Below are 22,258 nucleotides of genomic sequence, written 5' to 3'. Positions count from 1 at the left end.
GTTTCTGGGATTCAGTGGCAGAGAAGTCATGTGCAGCCAGGGAGGAGGAAACACACTCTCAAGTTCTGAGTCAGGTGTTTCCCAGCCGCACTTCTCAGTGTCAAGGGAAGGGGGGGGGGGGGGGGATGAGCAAACCAGTTTCCATACATTTTTTAATAATAACAATGATCTGTACCCTCCAAGACCAGCTGCTGGTGGTGGTGTGACCTGAGCCCCTGCTTCTTCCAACCATCCAGTCATTTTCACATGCATGCTGATAAGCCCAGTCCTGGGCTGTCACTGGACACACACAGGCGGATCATGGAGCTCACAATCTCTGGGCAGGAGAGACACACACAGTCCTCAGATCACAGCCTCGGAGCCCTGGCCTAGCTCACCCACCTCCAGCAGCTCATGGGCTGCAGATCTGTGTCGTAAAAATCAAACCCTGAGGCAGAACTGGGTATTTCAGGGGATTTTTGTAACCAGCTTCTCTTGAAGAGCCCTTGAATGGTCTGTAAAAGGGTTGGACTCCCAGCTGCAGAGACAGGAATCGTACAAGGCAGCAGTGTGTGTGTGCACCCAAATGGCTGGTTTCCTGGTTTCAGTCCGGATGAGCCAGCAGGGGCTATGAATGAGACTGGAAGAGGGGGCCCACGTGAGAACACCTTTCAATCAGAATGCACTTCTGTATGGAGGGACAGCCAGAGTTCATTTTGGTCACTAGAATTAACTTTTTTGTTTTGCACTAGTTAGATGTGCCAGTTCATCTTATGCCATGCACTGAAATTTAAAGTGGTGTTCTCAGGAACTACCTTTGGCCAGGACAATTGCATCCTCACAGGCCTCTTCCTTCCAGAATAACTTTACCATCTAGGCTTCTGCAAATGCGATCAGCCAATATGGAACAGCAGACTGCTCTGACCTCATGTCATCATCCACCTTTACTGGGGACTAGGCCACTGGGTATTTTGTTTTTCCCTAAGTCATTCCCAGTGTACCTCAACACTTAATAGAATTCATCCCCTCTAACTCCACGAAAGGACCATCATTTGTTGAAAGCTGCTAGAAATTATAAACACCTTTGAAATCTTCTATTGGTCAAGATGTGTCCCTTTAAATTGTGTCCGTGTCCTCAAAGTCAAGTCAGTCCAATGTCTTTAAGGGAAGTGAGTGCCCAGAGTCACGAGAAGGAACGGGTAAACTCATCAGCTAGAGATCTGGGCCTGGCCAACAGGGCAAATTCTGGACTTTTCAGAAAAAGTGAGAATCTGAGAGTTTCAAAGGATTTATTTGAATTCCCCACATGATCACAGCCATGGTTTTACATCGATAAAAGTCTGTTACCACTGACAAACAGAATGCAGATGAAAACAAACGCACTCCTTTCCTTCCAAAAGTACACAGTGGGTGCCAGGCTTCTTGTGAGGGAGGTGTCCCTTGAAGTCTCTGAACAGTCTGGGGATTCAGGACCTGATTCTAATTGCTTCAAACAACTCGGAGGCAAAAGACATCTCCCAAGAGGAGACGCATGCTGTACGCAGTCTCAACGTGACTGCACACAGAAGGGCGACGCGGATGCGCCTGAGGGGAGGGCAGGCCTCCTCCTGCTCGTCCTGTGCTCAGCACCCCCACTGCACCCTGCTCAGTGCTGCAACCTTGACTACTGTTGTTATATAAAATACAAATGCACTCGTTTCTCAGGCAGGAAGGGTGATGATATTTTACAAGGAGAACTGTAAGACGTGCGTGCTTACCTGCGGGCACAGAGCTTCCCGTGGAGCTGAGTCAACACCCTGCCTCAGCTGTGAACATCTGCTGTCTTTTCAGCTCATTGTTAAGAAAAACAAGAGGCTCCTGCCGCATGCAGTGTGTGAGGGAAAGATCACTCTACACTGGGTGCTGAAGACATTTTTAAGCAAGATGTGCACATCATATTAGGATGAACTTTATTTTTACATTGTTGTACAATTCATTGGTAAACTTAAAAAAATACAAATACATGATTTGATTGTTGTCCCAGAAAAGACTTTTGTCACACTGCCAGCTGCTCCCCTCAGGGTCTCCTACTCCTGTCAGCAATTTTGTATGTAACTGTAATAGTTTGTGTGACTTGAGAAAGGTGTGCCAAGGGCATCCTCACAGTGAGAAGGGACCAGGCAGACATCCTGGGGCCCTTGGCCTCCCCTACCTCCCCTCCTGGGGAATGTGATGCCAGGACCCCGAAGCTATAGCTGTGACAGGTGGGAATCTAGAGGGGACATTCCCATGAAAGACACATGGAAACACCAGTTCACTGAATGCTTTTGATTCCCAAACAAGATGTGGGCAGCATGCCTCCAGCCTCTGGAAGCCACCAACAATGTATCTTCCACAAACTTTTCATAAGCTTGCAAATAAAACAGGATGAAACCTCCCTGGCCTGAAGGAACACACTGAGTGCAGCTCGAAACCCCTTGAGGGGCTCAGTGGGTTCTAGCAGCAACTTAGGCGAGGCCCAGGCCTGCTGCCCGGCACGGCTCCAGTACACACCCAGGACAGTGCCAGAGGCTGGCAGCCTGAGGCCATGGGGCTTGCAGGATGGCGAGGGAGAGGGAAAGCCCCTCCTGGGGTTTCCTGTCTGTTCCTATTCATTAGTGCTGCCCTTCAGAAAGAGCAATTCTGCGCCAAACGGCCCGAATCTTTTCTGGAACAACCTAAAGGTTACAGTGAGTCTCCCCTCGGCACAGAAGAGGGTGAGAAAAGCTGACATACTCAATATGTGATCACTTTACTTCAACGACGTGTCTACAGTCACACCAATACATTTTGCAAATGTACAATACGTAGAGCGCAGCCTCACGGCTGCCGCTGGATGACATGCAGCAGTTTAACACTTCCAGGTCAGAACAACCTCCTTGAAACCGCAAGACAAAGAGTGCTTTGGGGAGCCTGGCTTTTAAGGAAGACCCAATAATTGAGGAGTCGGGGACACCAGGGCGCTTCCCCCGCAGCCCATCCTGGACCCAATCACATGCTCCCATGCTGTTTCTTTCTGAGCAGACACCAAAGAAAGAAATGCCACGTCGATGGGAGGGCACAGGGGTTAAAGTCACACTTATTTTTCAAAAGGCTAAACTAGATTGCTGTATTTGCTCTCTGTGGAGATTAACAAAGTGCTTGGTTTGCAGATTTGCTGGTACGGTGATCTCAATGATATGACCGAGGGGAGGGATATGAGGAGGGAAATCGGCAAAACCCTGGCCAGCCAGCCAGCCAAGGTGACACACAGCCGGAGGGGGCTCTCCCCTCTCCTCCTGCCGTCCGGCCACGGCTCACCACGCCGTCCACCGAGCACGCGGCCCCGCGGCCCGCAGAGTCAGGCGTGAGCTTCACCCTTTCTGAAAGGGCCTCCGCCTGGGCAGGCGCCGGGGGGCAGTCCTCGGGTCCCATGGTTTAGGAGCACAGCACTGACGGCTGCAGTGGCTCGAAACGCTGAAACTACAAAGTATGGCCCGTGGGTAACTTGGGCACAGACCCGCTGCGTGCAGCGTCTGGCCCCGGGGAGCGCATGGTGTCACCACAACACAGAAGCAACAAGAGCACAGCTGAGTCATGTGATGCCCTGGCAGCTCACTGTACCATGGGAAGGCAGCAGGGGCTCCGCCGGGCACTCGTCGGCTGGGGTCACAGGGGCCACGGTGATGACACAGGGGTTCTGCTAGCACATGGCTACATGGAATTACGATGATCACTGCTACCACTCAGAAAACAAAACAGGAAACACACACACCGCCCTGGGTTGCTAAATGCTAAAGTCAACCTTCAGGTTCAAGAGTGGTCCCTGGTGGAGACACTCTCTGAGGGCTTCGGCCTGGTGTGGGTTGGAGGCGGATGAGGAAGTTATGGTGTTGGGGAGACGAGGATGAGAGCTGGTCACTTTCATGTTGGAGATGAACACTTCTGCCGTGTATGGGTGCCCCTCTCGGAGGACTCTGAATGAGTGTGCATTAAATCATATGCGCGTAAAGGAAACATGGATCATGGAGATTCACAGTTATCGCAGCCGTTAAAGTGTCTAAGAATCTGTGTAACCAATGTCCTAAGACAACCAGCTTGTCACCAGCTGTCCTGAGTTGCTACTGTAGAGTGTACTGCAGTTTAGCTAGTTGCTTACCTGAAATAACACAGCATTATAATACTGACTATTTATGATAGTATTCTGTTAATAAAATAAGGATTTATACAAAGCAATACTGGACTTTTTAAACAGTTAGATGCTATGTTACTTGGCACAGTTAGTAATGATTGTGTAAAGATTTTAGCCAGTCCTAGAGGGACTTCTTTCTCTGTATGAAAATATGAAGTATCTGAATTTGTTCCTACCATTTAGGGTTTGGTCTACTGTCTCACACACCCAACTAAGGGACTGTCTTCCTATTAGGTACGTGGAGTTCCTTGTAAGGTGGGTATTGCTAATGTTGTGGGCTGAAATGCCTGCCTTTCACACACAAGTACTACCTATATAGTATATATATATATATATTTATATATTTATATATTTATATTATATAAAGTTTACTTACGTATTTTCATCAACCATATCAGGTCTACTTAATTTTTTGCCCATTGTCAATAAAAGAGCAATAATGCAGCAAGTTTTGGGGTTTGTTTTGTCTGTTTTTGTATCTCATGTCTTCATTTTCTAGGTTGGGTTTTCATATGCATGTAAATTAGGGCGCAGGGAGCTGAGAGCTGGAGTAGGGGAGGCAGTTCAACATCTACTTGGCTGGTGGCACCGTTTCAAGGCTGACGGTGGCTGAGTCCCATCCATCCCTCAGACTGAGGTGAGCGGGGACCAGGGTGCCAACGCTAAATGAAATCTGGACCTTTGTTCCACACAACACCAGCCCTGTGGGCTCCTGGGGCTCCGGCTGGGCCGTGAGGGGCAGAGGGGAGAGATGGCAACGGAAGTGCCCCGGGTTTGGTGTGCGGCTGGCGGCCCCTCGGCGTGCCCTGTGTAGTGTGCAGCTGTTTCAGGGAGCCTGGGACCCCCGCCCAGGCTGTCTACACAATTGTGCTGATGCCGCTGGGTTTGGCCTTGCTGCTGGTGGGGGGCGGCGGGGCAGGGGGCTGCCCGTGGTGGTGCGCTGCGTGCCCCATGTGGGCCGAGGGCAGCGGTGGATGGCCGTGGGCGTGGGCCCCATAGGCTGGGTGCCCCCCGTGGGGGCCGTGGTGGTACTGGTGTGCATGCTGGATGTGCTGGGGCGGGTGGTGGTGGTGGTGGTGGTGGTAGGGGGGTGGGTTCTGCTGCATGTGGCAGTGCTGGGTGTGATGCCTATGCATGGGGGCTTGCGGCAGCCCCTCAGGGGGCCCTGGGTGGTGGCCAGCCACGGAGTGCTGCAGGTGGGGCAGGACCACCGGTGGGTGAGGGGGTGGCGGGGCTGGGGCTGAGGGCAGGTGGGCCTGTGGAGGGGGCTTCCCTCTCTTGCTCCCGAATAAGGAGCCCAGGAGGGAAGATGAGTTGGGCATAGTCTGGTGTGGGCGAGATGGACACTCTCGTGTTGATGTAGCTCTCCGGCGCATGTGAGGACTGCTAATGATGGACCCCTAAAAAGGAAATTCATAGAAATCAAAATTAAAAGATCTTCAAGCACTTAGGTCAGAATGATTTTTTTTTTAAATGTAAAAATTCACCCACTGATTGCTAAGCCTTAGTTCAACTCACTGGCCAGAAGGCAGGGCTGAGTGAGGCTGGACTGGGCCCCACCTCCTCTCACTACAGTGCAGGGCAGCTGGGGGTGACTGGCCTTGACCAAAGTGGGGGGTGAGGGCAGGGGAGGGGCCTGCCTCTCTGACCGCCGCAGCACAATGAGTACTTCCGGTCTCATTTTGACAAGAGCTTTGGCCCTGGCAGCAGCCTGAGGTTTCAGATAGGAACCCCTGGGTTGGGGTGTCTGTGCGCTGTGTGTGGTGAGTGTAGAGGGGCTGGTGTGCCTGGAAGAGGAGCCCACTCCTGCTGAAACAGGCCCTCAGCTCTCCTGGGGCCGCTCAACTGGGCTCAGGGCATGTGCTCAGCCCATGTTGGTCCTCAGACCTCAGGGGAGGTGGTGACAGGGACAGTGGGGCTCAGAAACCTTGTCCTCTGGGGACACGGGCTGCCTAGGCAATTTCACTGCAGCTGCCTACTGCAAACCAAACAAGGAAAAAGGAGGAAACAGAAAAAGATCTGCAAGCTGAGGTAGAGATGTGAACAGTAGTAATACAGAGATGGCCGGAGGATGAGTGAAATATCATGAAATCCACAATGAATTTCTCTTTCTCTCAAGACACTCCACCTCCCACAAGCTAAGCAATTCCATGGTGTCCTGCCGCAGACACACAGCAATCAAACTCCAAGAAGAAAGCGATGGGGATGGGCGGGCATGGAAGTCAAGGGTTCAGCAAAAACATCCAACAGTGAGTGTGGAGGGTGAGTGGGAGCAGGGTGGCCTGGGCGGGGGCACTGGAAGCTGGGGATGGTCAACCATGCTTAGGGACCACAGGTGACGGGGTTAAGCAGAAACCAAAACACAAAATCCAGAACCACCCGCACTGTTCAGTCCAAAACAAGCGGTGAGAGGCATGGATGTTTCTAGGCACGGAGGAGAAGCTGACATGCACAGGGTCCCAGGCAGGCAGGGGTGGGGAAGGGGTGTCTGCATCTCTGTGCAGTAGGGGAAGGAAGAGCAAAAAAAAACAAAACAAAAAAAACAAGACAACAGATATGAACCGAGGACGGGGGAAGGCGACACAGGACAGCCAGCTGGACGGAGGCGCTTCCTACTTACTTCCACATTGCTCTCTAGCGATCCCGCACTGCTGCGACGCCCTCGCTTCCCTGCCCAGAACATGCAATACCAGAAGTTAGACGGGGACACAAGGCCGGGGGCACTGCCTGCCTGGCACCACGCTGTTGCCACGGAGCCCGCACCCTTGCCAGGAGCAGGCACAGGTGCTGGGCCCATCTGCCCGCAGGAGCCAGGTGTGAGGGGTCAGAGGAGGGGCTCAGTGGGGCAGCCAGCAGCAGTGCAGGAATGAATTTAAAAAATGAAGTTTAAAAAAAAAAATTTTTTTTTTTTTTAAACTAGCCCCAGTTTTAGACACCTTTTCCTGGACCAGCAGTCTGTTGAGAGGGGCCCTGAGGATGAGGCATATGTATAGGTGGGCCCGATGCCCTCAATTCGTGTGTTCACCCTGACTCTGGTGAACGGGGAGGGGTGCGGGCAGCTTCCGCATAGCTGAAAACAGCATGGCAGGTCCTGCACGCTCATCTTCAGTGGCTGCTGTATATATGTGTATATCCTCACACACACATATATACCCCCACCTCCATGGCAGGACGAGCACTGAGGGTGAAGAGAAAACAGCTTCACATGGCCGCTTCCTCCCGGCTGCCTGCAGGAACTCAGTTTTGGTATGTGCAGTGCCCTGGCCAGGGGCAGGAGACAGGGTTGGGGGCTACTGGGTGAAATGCATTCCAGTTTGGGATTCCACTGCTTGGTACCACCCCCAGGGGGCCACAAAGCCTTCCCTAAGCCAGGAGGTCTCCACCAGCATCTTCGTCATGCCCCAGCACAGGGCACACAGTAGGCACTTGGCATGCAGGCTCCGTCAGAGCAAGGCTGGGTCTTCCTCTTGGCTCTGGTGCCCAGGGCCCAGCCCGGCTCCGCCTCCACAGTCCCTCCTGAGAACTTCTCTGTGGATTTTTGAGGAACACCAAGCCTGGAGCATCACAGGGGCCCAGCCCTAGGGGCCTGGGCTCTGGCTAGCTCTCTGGGAGCGGGGATGGGAAGACGGAGGGAGAAACAGCCTTCCCTGCTTGATGTTCTAGAAGCTTCCACCTGGGCAGCATTGCCATGTGTTGAGCACCATGTCGGACACGTCAACCCTATAGGTGATGCTGTGTCCATGTCAGAGAGGGAGACACTGAGGCCCAATTCTTACAGGCAGCAGGGTTCACACCCAGAACTGCCCACCTGGCCACCTCTAAGGCTGGACAGCTTGGCCATGCTGCCTTCAGAGCTAGACCACAGGACGGGGTGGGCCCAGGAGCCCAGAATAAGGAAGCAACTGCTGGGCCTCCCCATTGTGCCCCATCCCCAGCCTCTGAGGAAAGCTGCTGCACCTCCCAGCCAGCCCAGGGCCACCAGCCAGCAATGGGTGGAGCGAGTGCAGTGGGCTTCAAGCTGCTCCATGCCATCTGAGTGTGATGGGCTGTGCCTTGGCATCGCCACAGACTCAGGGGAGTCCAGATCCTCTGCTTTGCTTGCCGACCCCAAACCAGAGGTCCAGGTGGGAGTTGGGGTCAGCAGGGAGCCTTGGGTAGCTCTGGCTTGTGTGACGTGGCCCTCAGGACTACTGTCGGGACAGGACCGCACCGCACCGCACACTGGGGCAAGAGGGCTCAACACCAGCTGCTGAGCACCAAGGACAGCCAGGTGGTACCCTGCCCCTAATTCCAAGCCAGAAGAAAGGAGGCTCACATTTCCTCATTTTTCAGCCAGTGTGGGAAGAGGGGCGGACCTTTCTCACTTCCTGCCCAACACAGTGATCCAAGGACATGGAGCAGAGTTAGAGTCCAGCCTTCCAGGACACAGCCTCCCTCCTCCATCCTCCTCTTGGGTGGCCACGGCCATCAGACACTCAGGACACTGTGGCGCCATGTGGAAATGTGGAGGGACAGAGCACTGCTGTCTCTAGGTTTTTAAAATCAGCTCTCTAGCCCCTCCAAGGCCTGGGACTACTCTGGCTGAAAAACAGGGGCAGAGGGAAGATGGCCTCCCCTGCCTGTATCCGGCAACTCCTGGCCAGCCTACTGCTTCTAATAGGACCTGGGCCAGGCCTGAAGGCTGGGGTTGAGGGTCCACACAGTGTGCCCACCTGGAGTTGAACACGGCCCTCCTTGCCCTGCACAACTTGGGCCAACAGTTAGGAGTCCTTTACTGGCTGTTTTGGAGTGACACTGAGTGTCTTACAATCCACTTTCTCAATATCTCAGGTCAGCAAGAGATGTGGGGTGACCCCAGGGCTCTCTCTGCACTGAGGCCCAGGGCCCCATGCTCACGGCACACCCTCAACCATAACTGCCCACAGCAAGCTGTGCAGACATCCTGTGCATATGCAGCCTCCCACACCTGCCCAGGTGCATGGGCTGACGAAGCCAGGCAGGCCAGAATAGTGGCTCACGCCACACAAGTGTGGATGGCCAAGCCAGCCTGGGCAGGGCCTGGAGGGACTTGGAACCATTTTTCTTTCTTTTTTGAGACCAAGTTTCGCTCTTGTTGCCCAGGTTGGAGTGCAATGGCGTGATCTGGGTTTAAGTGATTCTTCTGCCTCAGCCTCCCAAATGGTGATTCTCCTTCTTCAGCCTCCTGAGTAGCTGGGATTAAAGGCAAGAGCCACCATGCCTGGCTAATTTTGTAGTTTTAGTAGAGATGAGGTTTCTCCATGTTGGTCAGGCTGGTCTCAAACTCCTGGCCTTAGGTGATCCGCCTGCCTCGGCCTCCCAAAGTGCTGGGATTATAGGCGTGAGCCACTGTACCTGGCCTAGATCCATTTTTCTAGAAGGCTCCCAGGATGGTTCTTCACAACTTTTGCGGCTTCCTCAGAGTCAGGGCAGGGCGGCACATGGCAGTGCTCTCCTCCCCACCCAGGATCCTTGTCCTGTGACCCTCAATAATGCTGTGGCTGGGCTGGTGGCCTTGCTCAGCGTCAGTGACCAAAACAGAAATGATAGCCACACACACTTGGCTGGCGCTGCCTGAGCCAGGCATGCCCTGAAGGCTTTCCATGCATTGACTCCCTCGAAGCAGTTAGGGAAATAGGCCCCACAGGGTCTGACAGCTAGAGAAAGCAGGTAGAGGTAGGGAATGAGCTCAGGCTGGCTGACTCTGGCATCTGTGTGCTGCGCCCTATTCTCTGTTGGGCCGGACATGGTGGGGAGGGATGTGGCCAGGGTGATATGAAACACCACCCTCTCTGGGCCCCAGCCGCTTCACATGTGGCAGGGGTGCTGCTCTGTCCACCCACCACTGGTGCCTGTCACTGCTCTCCTGGTACAGGACACGGTGAATGCTCCAGGCAGGTCCTCTCCGTAAGGACTCAGAGCTGGGCAGCTTGGCCAGGGAGGGGCAGGAGGGTGACTGATTAGTGTCCCCCACCATCTGGCTGACCCCCGTTTCCACAGTCCTTGTTGGGTCCTTGGTCTTGGGTCAGCAGGGCTCTTGTGCTGCTGGATGAGCACCAGGTGAGGAATCTTGGCCCAAGGAAGATCAGGGCTGAGACACCAGGCAATGCACTGCAGTGGGGCCGGTGCCAGCACCCTTCCCTCTAACTCTTGGCACGACAGAGGCTTCTGGAAGCTCCTGAGGATGGGTTCCTCCGGGCACCATCCACGGCCACCTCATCAGTCCCCCAGCTTCATGTCTGTGGTATGTCCTCCCCTAGATGGATGTCGAGTGCAGACCTGGAGCAGCTGCTCTCAGGGTCTCCTGCTCCAGGAGCAGTGACGTGCCAACCATGGAGGGAACACTGTCCCGAGGGCTTGCCTCTTCCACAAGCTCACTGTGGTGTTACAGGCCTGGGCTCAGTGCTCTGAGGGCCGTGGTGAGTGAGGTGGGGCCACGCTGCCGCTGGGGAGTTGGAGCCCCCACCTGGTCTGGAGCACGATATCTGACCTCTCCTGGTGCTGGCCCTGCCCCTCCCCAGGAAGGCTGCCAGCACCTGCCAGTCTTGTTGGGAGATCACAGGTGGCCTCTCCCCAGCCTGGGGCCTTGGCAGCTGCCTGGACTCAAACCCCACTTCACTTCACCTCCAAACCCTCCTGGGTACAGGTGGGTCTCAGATTTGTTCCTGCTTTCGTTTCAATGGCGGGTCTAGGGAGGGGTCTCAATCCCTACTGTCCTTCTGATCTCAGAATTCCCAAATGACAACAGCAATCATCATATTACATGAAAGCAGCTGGGCGTGGGCCCACCCCTTACATGAATGTGGGCCCGGCATGTGTCTATCCAACCCTGAGGCTCTGGCAGAGAGTGGACAGCAAGGTCCTGACCGCTGGGCCCTGGGGTGGATGGGGCTCAAGGGCCTTGGTTCTGGCAGAACTGCTGCTGCCTGGGAGGGGCTGGACAGCTTCGTGAGGGGAGGGAGAGGGCAGGGCCCACCACACTGCACAAACTCAAACAGAGGCCCCAGCCCACAGCCTGCAGAGGCCCAAAGCAGTCCAGCATCGTTCAGCTGTGTTTCACAAGGCCACTGGGAAAACCAGTAGTTCTCAACCAGGGGTGATTCTGTCCCCCAGGGGACACCTGGCAATTTCTGGAGATATCAGTGACTGTCACGACAGGGAAGATATTACTGGCAACCAGTAGTAGAGGCCAGGAATGTGGGTAAACATCCTGCCAAGGCTGGGACAGCCCCCCAGCAAGGAGTCACTAGGCCCAAAATGTCAATCAAGCCAAGGTTGAGAAGCCCTGGGTTCAACCCTCATGCTGGCGACTGGCAATGAATTTCTGATATTTTTTACTATGGCAAATAATAATAATGACAAAAGGAAAACAAAGGAAAAAATCCAACTTAAAAAAAGGGCAGACTCCAAAGGGCCTGAGAGGGACTAAGCTGAGGGGAGACAGGGCTGCTGGCAGGCAGGCATGGGAGGGAGTCCCGAGGCGGGCAGGCAACCCCAGGAAGGGGGGTCTTCCTGAAAGAGAAACACCAGGCTCCTAGGGCAGACCTGCTGCAGGATAAGCCAGGCCACCGCTGCCCCAGGCAGTCCCCGGGGCCCCTCCCAGAAGCTCACTGACTGGTGGACAGACTGGTGGAGGGCGGCTAGGACACCCTCCCCCACACTTCTTGGGCAGCAACAGTCTGACGTGGCAGCAGCAGGCACCCACCGGCTGGCCCATGCCTCCTGTCTCTCCTGCCCCACAAGGGAGACGCTGGGCCAAGGCTGCTGGCAAAAGCCCCTGGGCCTTGCTGCTCATGGGGCCCCATCCCCAGGAACGTGGGTAGTTTCAGGAGTGCTGCTTGCTTGGGGGTTAAACAGCTGGCAGCAAATTAAACACACACAGAAACAAAGAAACAACCACAACATCGCAGTTCCCACCAGGGCTTTCCCGGACCTGGAGCCAGCCCTGGCTGCTGTTCAATGGCCTCTGGGCTGGATGAGGCCCGGGTTTCCCAGGAAAGAAGGCCCGGCAGGAAAAGCAAGACCGGGGACAGCGGGCAAGGGGGCACCAGACAGCTTAGAGGGCTCCGCAAGAGTTCATTCATCAGCATGAAGCACAGGGATGCAGCCGCAGAGAGAGAGAGCACGGGACACTGCCGCGGCTCGCTCCGGGCTAGAGCAACTTCCCAAATCAATAAACGATTAAATAAAACCCCTAGAAGAAGAAAGGGAAAATGGGGGTGACTTCCCCAGCTAATTGGCATACAGTGCCTTTCTTTTTGACAACAATTTGGTCCTGTTTTCCTCTGTCTCTTTGGGATGCCCTTTCTGTGCTGTCAGACGCTGCTCTGCTTTGGGGGAGGTCCCGGGAAAACGCCACACTGGCCTCGCCGCAGACCCCGCCCGGCACGATGCACACCCCGAATGCAGATGCCTGCCTCGGTCCTGCATGCACTGCGCTAGGAAGGTGGCTCTAGGCCAAGCTCTTACCGGCTTCCGAGAGGTCCCGCAGGGAGCTGCTGAGGGCACTGCGCTTGAGGCCCTCGCCGCTGGCATAGCTGTCGTCCAGGCAGGCCCGGCTCAGTGTTCCGTTGCCCGACTCCTTTTTGAGGCTGGAGCACTGGGACATGCTGGGCCGCACGACGCCTTTCTGCTTCTCGAGTTCCGCTGGAACAGAGAGGGTGCGGGGCCTGGTGAGAGGAGCACAGCCTAGAGTGGGCGGGAGACGGGGCCTTCTGCTTGGGGCTGGCACTGTCCTGAGCCACCATCTGCCTGGAGTGGGGAAGGGTTGTTTCTGGGAGAGGGTGTGATGGCAACTCTGGTCAAAAGAGCATAAAGGAGATTCCAGGAGGGAGGTTAGAGAGGCCAGAGGGTCTTGTGACCTGCAAGGACAGTCACCTTTCAAGCTCAGGGGTGGACAGGGAAGCACAGACTTGCCTAGGTCTGGGAGATGAGCAAGGGTTAGCCAGGGCCTTCCACAGAGGGGGCAGTGGCAGGGAGTCCCATGTGCTGCCAGGGAGTAGACCTGGAGCCAGGGATAGCCTTGGCTGTGACCCCTTAGTCTGTTGAGCCTGATGCAGAAGATGATGAGGGGCAGAGGCCAGCTGGGAACACTTCAGGCTCTCACGCACGGGATGCCAGGGAGCCGGGGTCCTTTTCTGGGCACATGACAGGTAACAGGTAGGTCGAGTCCCAGATCAGACCCCCTTCTGTGCCTCCTGCAGCCTGGGCACACAGACTGCCTCATCACGTGACCGCAGGGAAGGGCAGAAAAGACTGGGGGACATCTTGTCTCTGTGGCCTCAGAAGTCACTGCCCTGAGATGGGGAGGCAAGCACCAGGGTCCGGCAAGTCTCGGTCTCCTGCCCTTGAGGCCGGGTACTTACACTCTATCCTGTGCTTCTCCATCTCCTGGACTTCCGCAATAGACTCCCGCAGGTCATCGGTGAATTTCTTCCGGTCTTGAGGGTTGGGAGCATTGAAGTTTATTAACACTTTGATGTCTGCTCCGGGGACAGATGAGGTGAGCCGGATGCCATTGGGGTAGTCTGCAAAGGAGAAGGAGAGGGGAGGAGGCCCACGGGTCTCAGTGTGTTCTCTACAATCTCCTCTCTGGTCAGGAAACGATAGTAGGGCTGAGTTACGCAGAGCCTGGGATTAAGTGCCTGGAGTCCAGCCTCCGCAGTGGCAGGCTGCAGGGACGCAGAGCAACCTCATCTCCCGACTTGGGAAAGATGGTCTGTGTTGCTCCACATGTGACTCAGGGACAGAAGTGGCCGAGCTCAGGGGAGGCTGCTGGGGCTGCCATTCTTCCCCGACCTGAAGGTCATGGAGACCAAGCCCCTGACTTCCAGGTCTTTGGGTACTCTGCCAGGTGCCGAGTCCTGAGGAGGGTAGGGGTCTTCTCTAGTCATCCCAGACAGTTCTGGACAGCAGTGAGTGCCATATTCTCCCGAATGGCCTGTGGCCCACAGCTCCCATGGGGTGAACTGTGGGCATCCCACAACCAAGGAACCCTGTTTCCAGACCTGCCTGATGCCACCTTCAGGCTCTCAACGTCCCTGGGGCTTTGGTCTCCTGGCAGTGCGGCTCCTGCAGCGGGAGTCACCCGGCTGACCATCAGCCACAGGATGTTTGAAGGTTCTTGGACCAAGCACCAAGCCCGCTTTGGCTCAGACTAGGTGGGCCAGGTGGGCCTGTGGGTGCACTCTGAGCTGCAGAGTGCTCCTGTGTATGTGCATACGTGTGCACACATGTACACATGCAGCCCATTACTGCCACGTGGGAATATGTGCCTAGTGACACCAAGTTCTGATTGATTTCAGAGAGGCCCAAAATATCTACATTTCAATGAAGAGACTGGCTCAGCATATTTTTTAAAAATATGCAAACCATACAAAAGATAACGGAGCTGGGCCTGCCTCCCAGGCTGCCAGTTTGAGACTCCTGGTGTGACGGCATCTCCTACAGAGGCTGCAGGCTTGGATCTTGCCAGCACCCAGTGTCCAGGATCTAAGGCCAAGCCCTGGGACCCTAGACATGATCCAGGTGCAGCCTCTGCCCTGACGGTCCACAGTGGTCCTGGCCCCCTGCTAGGAGCTCTGCTGCTGGGATCTCACTAAGTTCCCACCCCAGCCCTGGGAGGCAGGGGTCAATGCCACCCTCTCAGAGAGTGGGTTACTGCTGGTCAAGACAATCTGGGGGTGGCAATGGCCTCCCCTGGGACCAGGGCAAGGCATGTGAGACATCAGGCAAGGCATGACTCACAGCCTGGGACAGGGATGCCAGGAGGCAGGGAGGCGGCTGGGGCAGGGACGCCGTGCTCCTCACTGGGCACATGGGGAGTGCAGGGGATCTTGCTGGACTGTCCTTGGTCCCACTGAAGATGGAAAGGGACAGAGAGCTCCAGATCCAGGCACAAGGCCTGTGGTTTTAGATGGTCTGGCTGTGGGTCCCTGACACTGTTTAAACCTGCAGAGGGAAGGCTGCTTGCACAGACAGTGATGTCTAGTTCTGAGAGAATGAGGGACCCCTACTGCTCAAGCAGGGACACTCGACTTCTTTCCCCAGGACACTCCAGGTGGCCCCCTGCTCCCCAGCCCAGGAGTACTGGGTCAGCTTCTGACAGGGAAGGGACAAAGGAGAGGGAAGAGAAACGGTGGAGAGTGCGGGGAGCAAGGTAAAATGGAAGCCAGTGGGGTGCTGCAGGTGTGAGCCTCCTAAATCCCCAGGCCCCCAGGCCTCACCCAGGGCTTTCCAGCAGGGCATCAAAACTCACCCTCGCAAAGCACTGTGTTCCAGCAGCTATGACAGTCACCCTGTGGCAGGTACTACTTTACGACCCAGGAAACAGAGGCCAGAGGGTTGCAGGCCACACAGCGGCAGAGCCAGAGCTGGGATCTGCCCCAGGCGGAGGAGCTCAGCTCTTCCCTTCTGCGGACACTCAGGGGTTGCTGTTGCCTGTGTTCTGGGCCATGTTTGCGTATCATCTATGTGACTTAATGTTTTTCTATCAACATTTTATTTAAATAAATATATTTCTGCCATAAATTTAAAAATCTTATCACCTGCAAGAAGCAAAGTACTAGTAAAAACAAACTGTGTCTGTCCAATGTTCTTACATCAGGCTCAACTGGCTGATGGGTCTGTTGAGGGTCTGTGCCTACTGCTCACCGGAGCTCCTAGCTGCAATCTGCTCTCTGGGGATAAAACAGGGGTGAGTGTTGAAGCCCCCTGGGGTTCTGTCCTCGAAGCAGCCAGGAGAAAGCGCGTAAGCTGGGGCATGCACTCTTCCAGGCAGGCCCTGGGGCCGACTTACACTGGTTCTCGAAGAGCAGGACCTGCATGCCGTACAGGGAGAAGGACTGTCGGAAGCTGTACGTCACTGAGTTCTTCTTTTTCTGGAAGATCTTGGTGACCTGGAGGCAGCCAGAGACAGAGCTGAGCTGCAGTGTCTCCGGAGGTAGTGACTACATGCAATCTCTGGCCAGAGGACCCTCCTGGAGCTCAGAGTCAGGAGGCCGGGGCCGGGGCCAAGCCAATGTGGGTGGAGGGCATGGCCTTCCACTCTAAGACTTGGACAATGGTTCCTGTCCCTGCAACCCCAATGCCACCTTTGCTGGCACCAAAGCCCCACAACCGGGCACAGAGGCGGCAGACCCTTCGCATCACGGAGCTCCCTCCAGTGCCTTCCCACAGCCAGGTGAGGTGAACACCGGGGCTTGCCACCTTGAGTGGCAGGGGTGGCACTCAGCAGCGCTGATCTTGAGAAGGCGCCATGGCTTCCTCTCTCGGGAACAACCAGAGTATGAAGCTATGCCTGGTGACGGCCCGCAGGGAGACTGGCCCTGGGCTAGCAGTCCCTGAACTTCTGCTGGCCCGCTACGGTCCTTGGCCGCTATCCTGGTCTGCAGTAAGGGAAGAAACTTTCCAGTGTGGCAGCCAAAGGCTGGGCTGGGGAGAGAAGAAGGGAGCTTGCATCTCCCCGGTCCCCAGGGCATGCCAGGCACCATGTAAGGCTCTTATGTCCAGGACCTCACTGGACCCCTGCTACCCTCTGAGAGATTAATCTTACAGAGGAGGAAACTGAGGCTCAGAGATAGAAGGGATTCACTCAAGGTCAGGAGGTCTTCATAAGGCATTTGAACCTACATGTCCGATTTCAACATCAGTGGTCAGAGAGGAGCAGCCAGTCCTCACACCCAATCAAGAACATGGGCATCATTGGCAAGAAAGCCTGTGGCATGCAGGGGGTACAGAAATCCCAAGGACAAGCTCTCCCCTCTCTCTGCAGTGGGTACTTCTGCCCCCGTCTGGCTACCATCGGTGCCATCGTTCTTCTGGCAAGAGCTCCTCAATACCCTTTTGGGGAACCCCCCCAGCCTTTGTTTCCTTCAGTCCATAGGTTTTGAGGGGACCAGCTCCAGGAGGTGGGGCTTGGGACCTAGGCCTAGCCAATCAGAAAGCGCTGCACCTGCCTGGCCCGGAGAGGCTTAGGGAGGGATGTGTAGTGACAGGGACTGACTCTGTAACCTCTCCTCAGTCTAGGAAGAGGATTCTACAGTTGCCCAGCAGACAGGATCAGGTCTGGAGCTGCCGGGGCCTCCTTCTTCTTCCTGGACAGAGCCTGCCTGAGGAAGGGGCCTGCCCGAGGAAGTGCCACACAGGGTAGAGGTGCAGACAGCACACGGGAATGCTGGTGACGTTGGCAGAGCCTCTGGAAACAGGTTGCACTAAAGCCAAAGATTCCCCTCTGGACCTGTACATGAGCCAGTGAGGTCTGTCTCCACGTGCATCAGTGTGAGTGAGACACCAGGCAGAACCCCCTTTCTGCACCCGCACGTGTGTGCACATCTCCCCCATTCAGACAGCCAGACGCGGACCCTGGGCTTAGGCTTGAGGTCCCACCACGACGCCTTGTGGGTGAACCACATACCACTAGGAGGTCGTTGAACAGGAAGATTTCTCGCTGGTGTAGTCCGAGTTTCTGGGGCTTGTTTGGGTCTGGAACCTCGAAGAGCCGGCAGTAGCAGACCAACCGACGGTGGGGCAGAGAGAGCACCTGTGTGGGGAGAGGCTGTCCTGCCACGGCCACCCAGCTCTCCTCCAGGAGCCCTGGGGGTTGCAGTGGACAAGTCTAGCCTTCATGATAGCCACCCGGTGTGTGGGCCTTGGGTTAAAAAATGCCTTCCCTCACAGACAGTGAAGAGCAGATGTGTCTTTTGGCTCATGACAGTTACCCATACTCTGTCCTCAGGAGCTACTATTTAAAATCCTTTATCGCGGGTCTCCTGAAGGACTAGGGATGGGCCCCTGCTTCTGCTGAGACCTCCTTTCCATTCTTCTGGGCAGGTACCAGGCTTCTTAAACTATCACGTTCACCTGGGAGCCTCTGGCCAGGCAGCAAGTCACATTTTGAGTCCCCGCAACGTGCTGGTCATAGACATGAGCCCACTCAGCCCAAAAGTCTTTACAGAGAGAATCTACTCTAGATGAGGAAACTGAGGCACAGAGGGTAAATAGCGACAAAACCAGGAAGTGGGCAGTGCCAGGATCTGATTCCAGGTCCCAGGATTTTCACCACCCTACCAAGTCTCCCCCTAAAATACTCCTATAGCTCTGATGCCTCAAAGACTCCAAAATCCTGATCCAGCAGCTGACACTCTGTGGCACCTGCCCAGACCCCACCCTCCACTCCACACACCTGCCCTGAACATGCCCCTGACGGCTCACGCAAGCTCCAACATGGCCATAGCTCCGGCTGCCCTTGAAACCCAATGCCTCAGGGCGAGGGATGAGCCATCAGGGCCCGGCTCTGGGAGTGCTCAGGTTCATGCAGGACAGGGGAGAGGGTCAAAGGGGTGGATCCCTAGGATCACTGCCCTGAGGCCAGGGGCTTGACTCTGCCAGGGGCGCGCTCTGGGCCAGGGCTGCCTGAGTTTGGCTCATGGGGGCGTTAAGGTGAGGGGGAAAAATGTGGCCCAGCCTGGGGTGCTCAGGTTGCAAAGGCGTGAAGGAGAGAAGATAGGAGGGTCAGGGAGCAAGGGCTGGAAGGAGAAGCCTGGTCTCTTGCAGGGGAAGCTGGTAAAGGGGAGCTACTTTCAGGACTGAGGGACGAGGCCAGTCCATGAGGAGGGTCATGGCGAGTGGCCAGGTCACCCGGTGTGCATGTGCTCTGGGGCATGTGGGCACACCACAAAGCTATGGCAGAGGATGGGTCTTGGGGGTGAGGAGGCAGGCACTGGGAGAGCCCAAGGCATGGAATGTGGGGGACGGAGCTCAGAGCAGGGTGGGGAAGCAGACAGGGCAGGGCCTCAGAGGACACACCGGGGTCTGTTCAGGTGCTGGGTCCGGGGTCTGGGCCCCAGAAAGGAACTCAAGCCATCAGCACTCGAGCTCTGGGAGCCTGGGGAGCTGGTGGAGTGACTGAGGATACTAGGCCTCCCCAGGGCGATGGGCTACCCACGAAGGTAAAAGCAGAGAAAAATACTCACACAGCCGAGCCCAGGATGCAGGGATCCAATCTGCGGGAGAACGCGAAACCAACAAAAGGGTGTTCATGTTTCAAGGCCACGCCCAGGCCCATGCTGCAAGTGCCCTCCCTACACCTCCCCTCGGGCTCCACTCAGCCAGTATGTGGGGGACCCGCTCTCGCTGGCAGAGTTCTCTGAGAGGTCCCAGGGGACTCCTGGGCCACCCAGGAAAGGCCACCAGTGTCAGAGGCCCAGAACCGAGCCACTGTACAACCCCTGCCCGATTATTAGGAGCCTTGGCTCTTTTCAGATGTAACGCAGAGTCAATAGCTGTCGTGCCCAAATAGGACAGGAGTCGCTCGGAAAATCCCCAAGCCCTGGCAGAATTCACTAGCCCTGCTGGAAGGGACCACATGGAGTGGGTGGGTGGGAGTGAGAAGGCCTGGCAGGCAGCCCTGCCCAGGTGGTGCCTGGGCCCACCACGTACCGGCTTCTTCCCCACAATGAGCTTCTCCACCTTCTGCACCTGGGACACGTGGTCCTCATTGGTCTTCAGCTCTCGCTTACGGATCCGTTCGTAGATCCCGATCAGCATCTCCCGGGGAATGTCCTCGCCATCGTCCACACCTGGGCAGGGGATGCAGCTGGATATCAGGGTGGGCCCCAGGCTCACTCAATTTACCAGTTTCTAAAGCAAATCAGAGGAGCGAACCTTCCAGCAGACCCAACAGAACCAAAGACCTCCCAGGCAGGCCCACAGCAACAGGACATTTTCAGTCAACACAAATTTCCTGAGTCCTCTTACCAGGAACAGTCCCTGCACATCTGACCCGGACTAGTAGGTGATGCATGTCAGGGACTGAGACACCTCTAAGCCATGTTCAGAGGGCTTTATAAATGCTACCTTGCTCCATGCTAACCACAGCCCTGCAAAGTGTGCATCTTCATTCCACAGATGGGAAGGCTGAGGCTGAGGTGTGGGGAGGCTGGAGTGAAAGGAGGCTGGGGTGTGTGAGTGTGGGCTCCGATGGACCTGGTGCCATGTTCTACTTTCACCCTTACTAGCTGTGTGACTACGGAGGAGTGACTGCGTCACCCGTGCTTGGTGTCCTCCTCTAAAATAGGTCACCTAGAGCACAGGCTCGTTGTGAGGAAACGAGGGGCACCCGGGGCGTGCCCGGCTCTGCATCTGAGCGGTCAGAGTGCTGCAGTGGTTGCTGCCGCTGGCCCACATCACGTGGGCAGGGGCTGGAAGCTGGGCTCTGACCCGGGGCTACCCTAGCCACAAGCACACACCGCTTTCTTCCTCCCCACTCTGAAAACTGCTGTGAGCAGAGAGACACCCTGTACACACGGGAAATGCAAACTCACTTCGCAGTGAGCTCCACCCTCACCCCTCCGCCAGGCTGCAGTCCGAAGGGCTGCAGGGCTTGGGGAAGAGGGGTCTCCCACAGATGGCTGGCAGGACAGGAGATGCTCCACCCTGGGGTAGGCAACCTGGCAATGCCTGTCCAAATGACAAGTTCTAGCACGCTCTGGTCCACTGACTGCATGTGGGGGAACTTATTCCACGGGAAATGAGATGCATACAAGTTACTGCGGCACTGTTTCTAAATGGCAAAAGACTGGAAGTAACCGGTGTATCCATTAACATATCAGCATGACAGGCTACTTACTACCTACCTGCCAAGGACAGTGAGGAAGGCCACAGTAAAGCACATGGGCCGTTTCTTAGACTTAGTAAGTGGGAAAAGTAAAGTGCAAAGTAGCAGAGGGTAAAGTCATTTCTGCACATGTGCATTTCATGAGCGCAGCACAGCTAGGGGGCACGGCTAGGGGAACCAGAACCGAGGACCTTCAGGGGCAGAGGCTATGCCCCGAGCAGGCAGGGCAGGCTGGGAAGGAAACTCTGCTAGGCACCTTCCAGTATTTTCTTTTTCCTAAATAGACTTTACTTTTAGAGCAGTTTGAGGTTCTCAGCAAAATTGAGCAGAAGGCAGAGGGATTTCCCATGTATGCCCTGACCCCCGACACTCACAGCCTCCCCTGCTGTTGCCATTCTCAACACAGTGCTCCACTGGCACAATGATGAGCTTACACTGACGCATCAGCATCATGCGAGGTCCGTGTTTTAGATTAGGGTCCACTCTGGGTGTTGTGATTCCGTGGGTTTGGGCAAACGTAGAACGACCTTCATCCACCATTATAGCATCCCCCAAACAGTGTCTCTGCCCTAAAAATCCCCTGAGCTTCGCCTACCCATCCTCTCCTCCCTCAGCCCTGGGCAGCCACCCATCCTTTTCCTGTCTTCATAGTTTTGTCTTTTTCAGAATGTCATAGAGTTGGAATCACAGAACATGCAGCCTGTTAAGACTGGCCTCTTAGGCCGGGCGCGGTGGCTCACGCCTATAATCCCAGCACTTTGGGAGGCCGAGGCGGGTGGATCACGAGGTCAAGAGATCGAGACCATCCTGGTCAACATGGTGAAACCCCGTCTCTACTAAAACTACAAAAAATTAGCTGGGCATGGTGGCGCGTGCCTGTAATCCCAGCTACTCAGGAGGCTGAGGCAGGAGAATTGCCTGAACCCAGGAGGCGGAGGTTGCGGTGAGCCGAGATCGCGCCATTGCACTCCAGCCTGGGTAACAAGAGCGAAACTCTGTCTCAAAAAAAAAAAAGAAAAAAAAAAAGACTGGCCTCTTTCACTCAGGGCTATGCACTTAAGGTTGCTCCACGTCTCTTCATGGCTGATAGCTCACTTCTCTCTTGTGCTAAGCACTACTCCACTGTCTGAAGGAACGCAGTTTATTTATCCCTCCACCTGCTCAAGGACATCTGGTGGTTGCCAAGTTTTGACAGTTTTGAATAGAGCTGCTATAAGCATCGGTGTGCAGGTTTTTCCATGGGCCTAACTTTCCAGTTCATTTGGGTAAATATCAAGGAGCACAACTGTTGGATCATATTTTCTGGTTTTTCAACTATGTGAATAAAAAAATAAAAAAATTTAAAGCAAACTTTGATAAAAAGGAAATCCTCTTAGACTGGCGTCTGTGGTGAGCTGCTCCTTCTTCACAGTCCTCCAGCCCCCAGGACTCTCCTGCTGCGGGACCCACTGGACACA

At 55.4% G+C, this 22,258-nt stretch overlaps 1 protein-coding gene across 7 annotated transcripts in view; it reads right to left on the bottom strand.

Moving 5' to 3' along the window:
• Nucleotides 1–1,251: 1,251 nt before the first annotated feature.
• IQSEC1 (IQ motif and Sec7 domain ArfGEF 1) overlaps nt 1,252–22,258 on the bottom strand; it is a 91,901-nt gene continuing 70,894 nt past the window's right edge. For 2 of the 7 annotated variants that reach the window (XM_037728817.1, XM_017501416.1), the window contains exons 7-14: nt 19,625–19,764; nt 19,159–19,188; nt 17,601–17,726; nt 15,984–16,083; nt 13,552–13,713; nt 12,656–12,832; nt 6,789–6,838; nt 1,252–5,568 (exon numbers count right to left, since the gene is read on the bottom strand). In XM_037728817.1, the coding sequence (XP_037584745.1) occupies nt 5,026–5,568; nt 6,789–6,838; nt 12,656–12,832; nt 13,552–13,713; nt 15,984–16,083; nt 17,601–17,726; nt 19,159–19,188; nt 19,625–19,764 (1,328 nt within the window). In that variant the 3' untranslated portion in view covers nt 1,252–5,025. The remainder of the gene's footprint in view (nt 5,569–6,788; nt 6,839–12,655; nt 12,833–13,551; nt 13,714–15,983; nt 16,084–17,600; nt 17,727–19,158; nt 19,189–19,624; nt 19,765–22,258) is intronic. The other 5 variants (XM_017501419.2, XM_037728819.1, XM_037728821.1 and 2 more) reach the window with 4 other exon arrangements.

This window comes from Cebus imitator, unplaced genomic scaffold, assembly GCF_001604975.1.
Source record: "Cebus imitator isolate Cc_AM_T3 unplaced genomic scaffold, Cebus_imitator-1.0 Scaffold281, whole genome shotgun sequence".
Taxonomy (NCBI): domain Eukaryota; kingdom Metazoa; phylum Chordata; class Mammalia; order Primates; family Cebidae; genus Cebus; species Cebus imitator.
The sequence above is the reverse complement of the archived record's forward strand: the minus strand, read 5'-3'. Positions and strand labels throughout refer to the sequence as shown.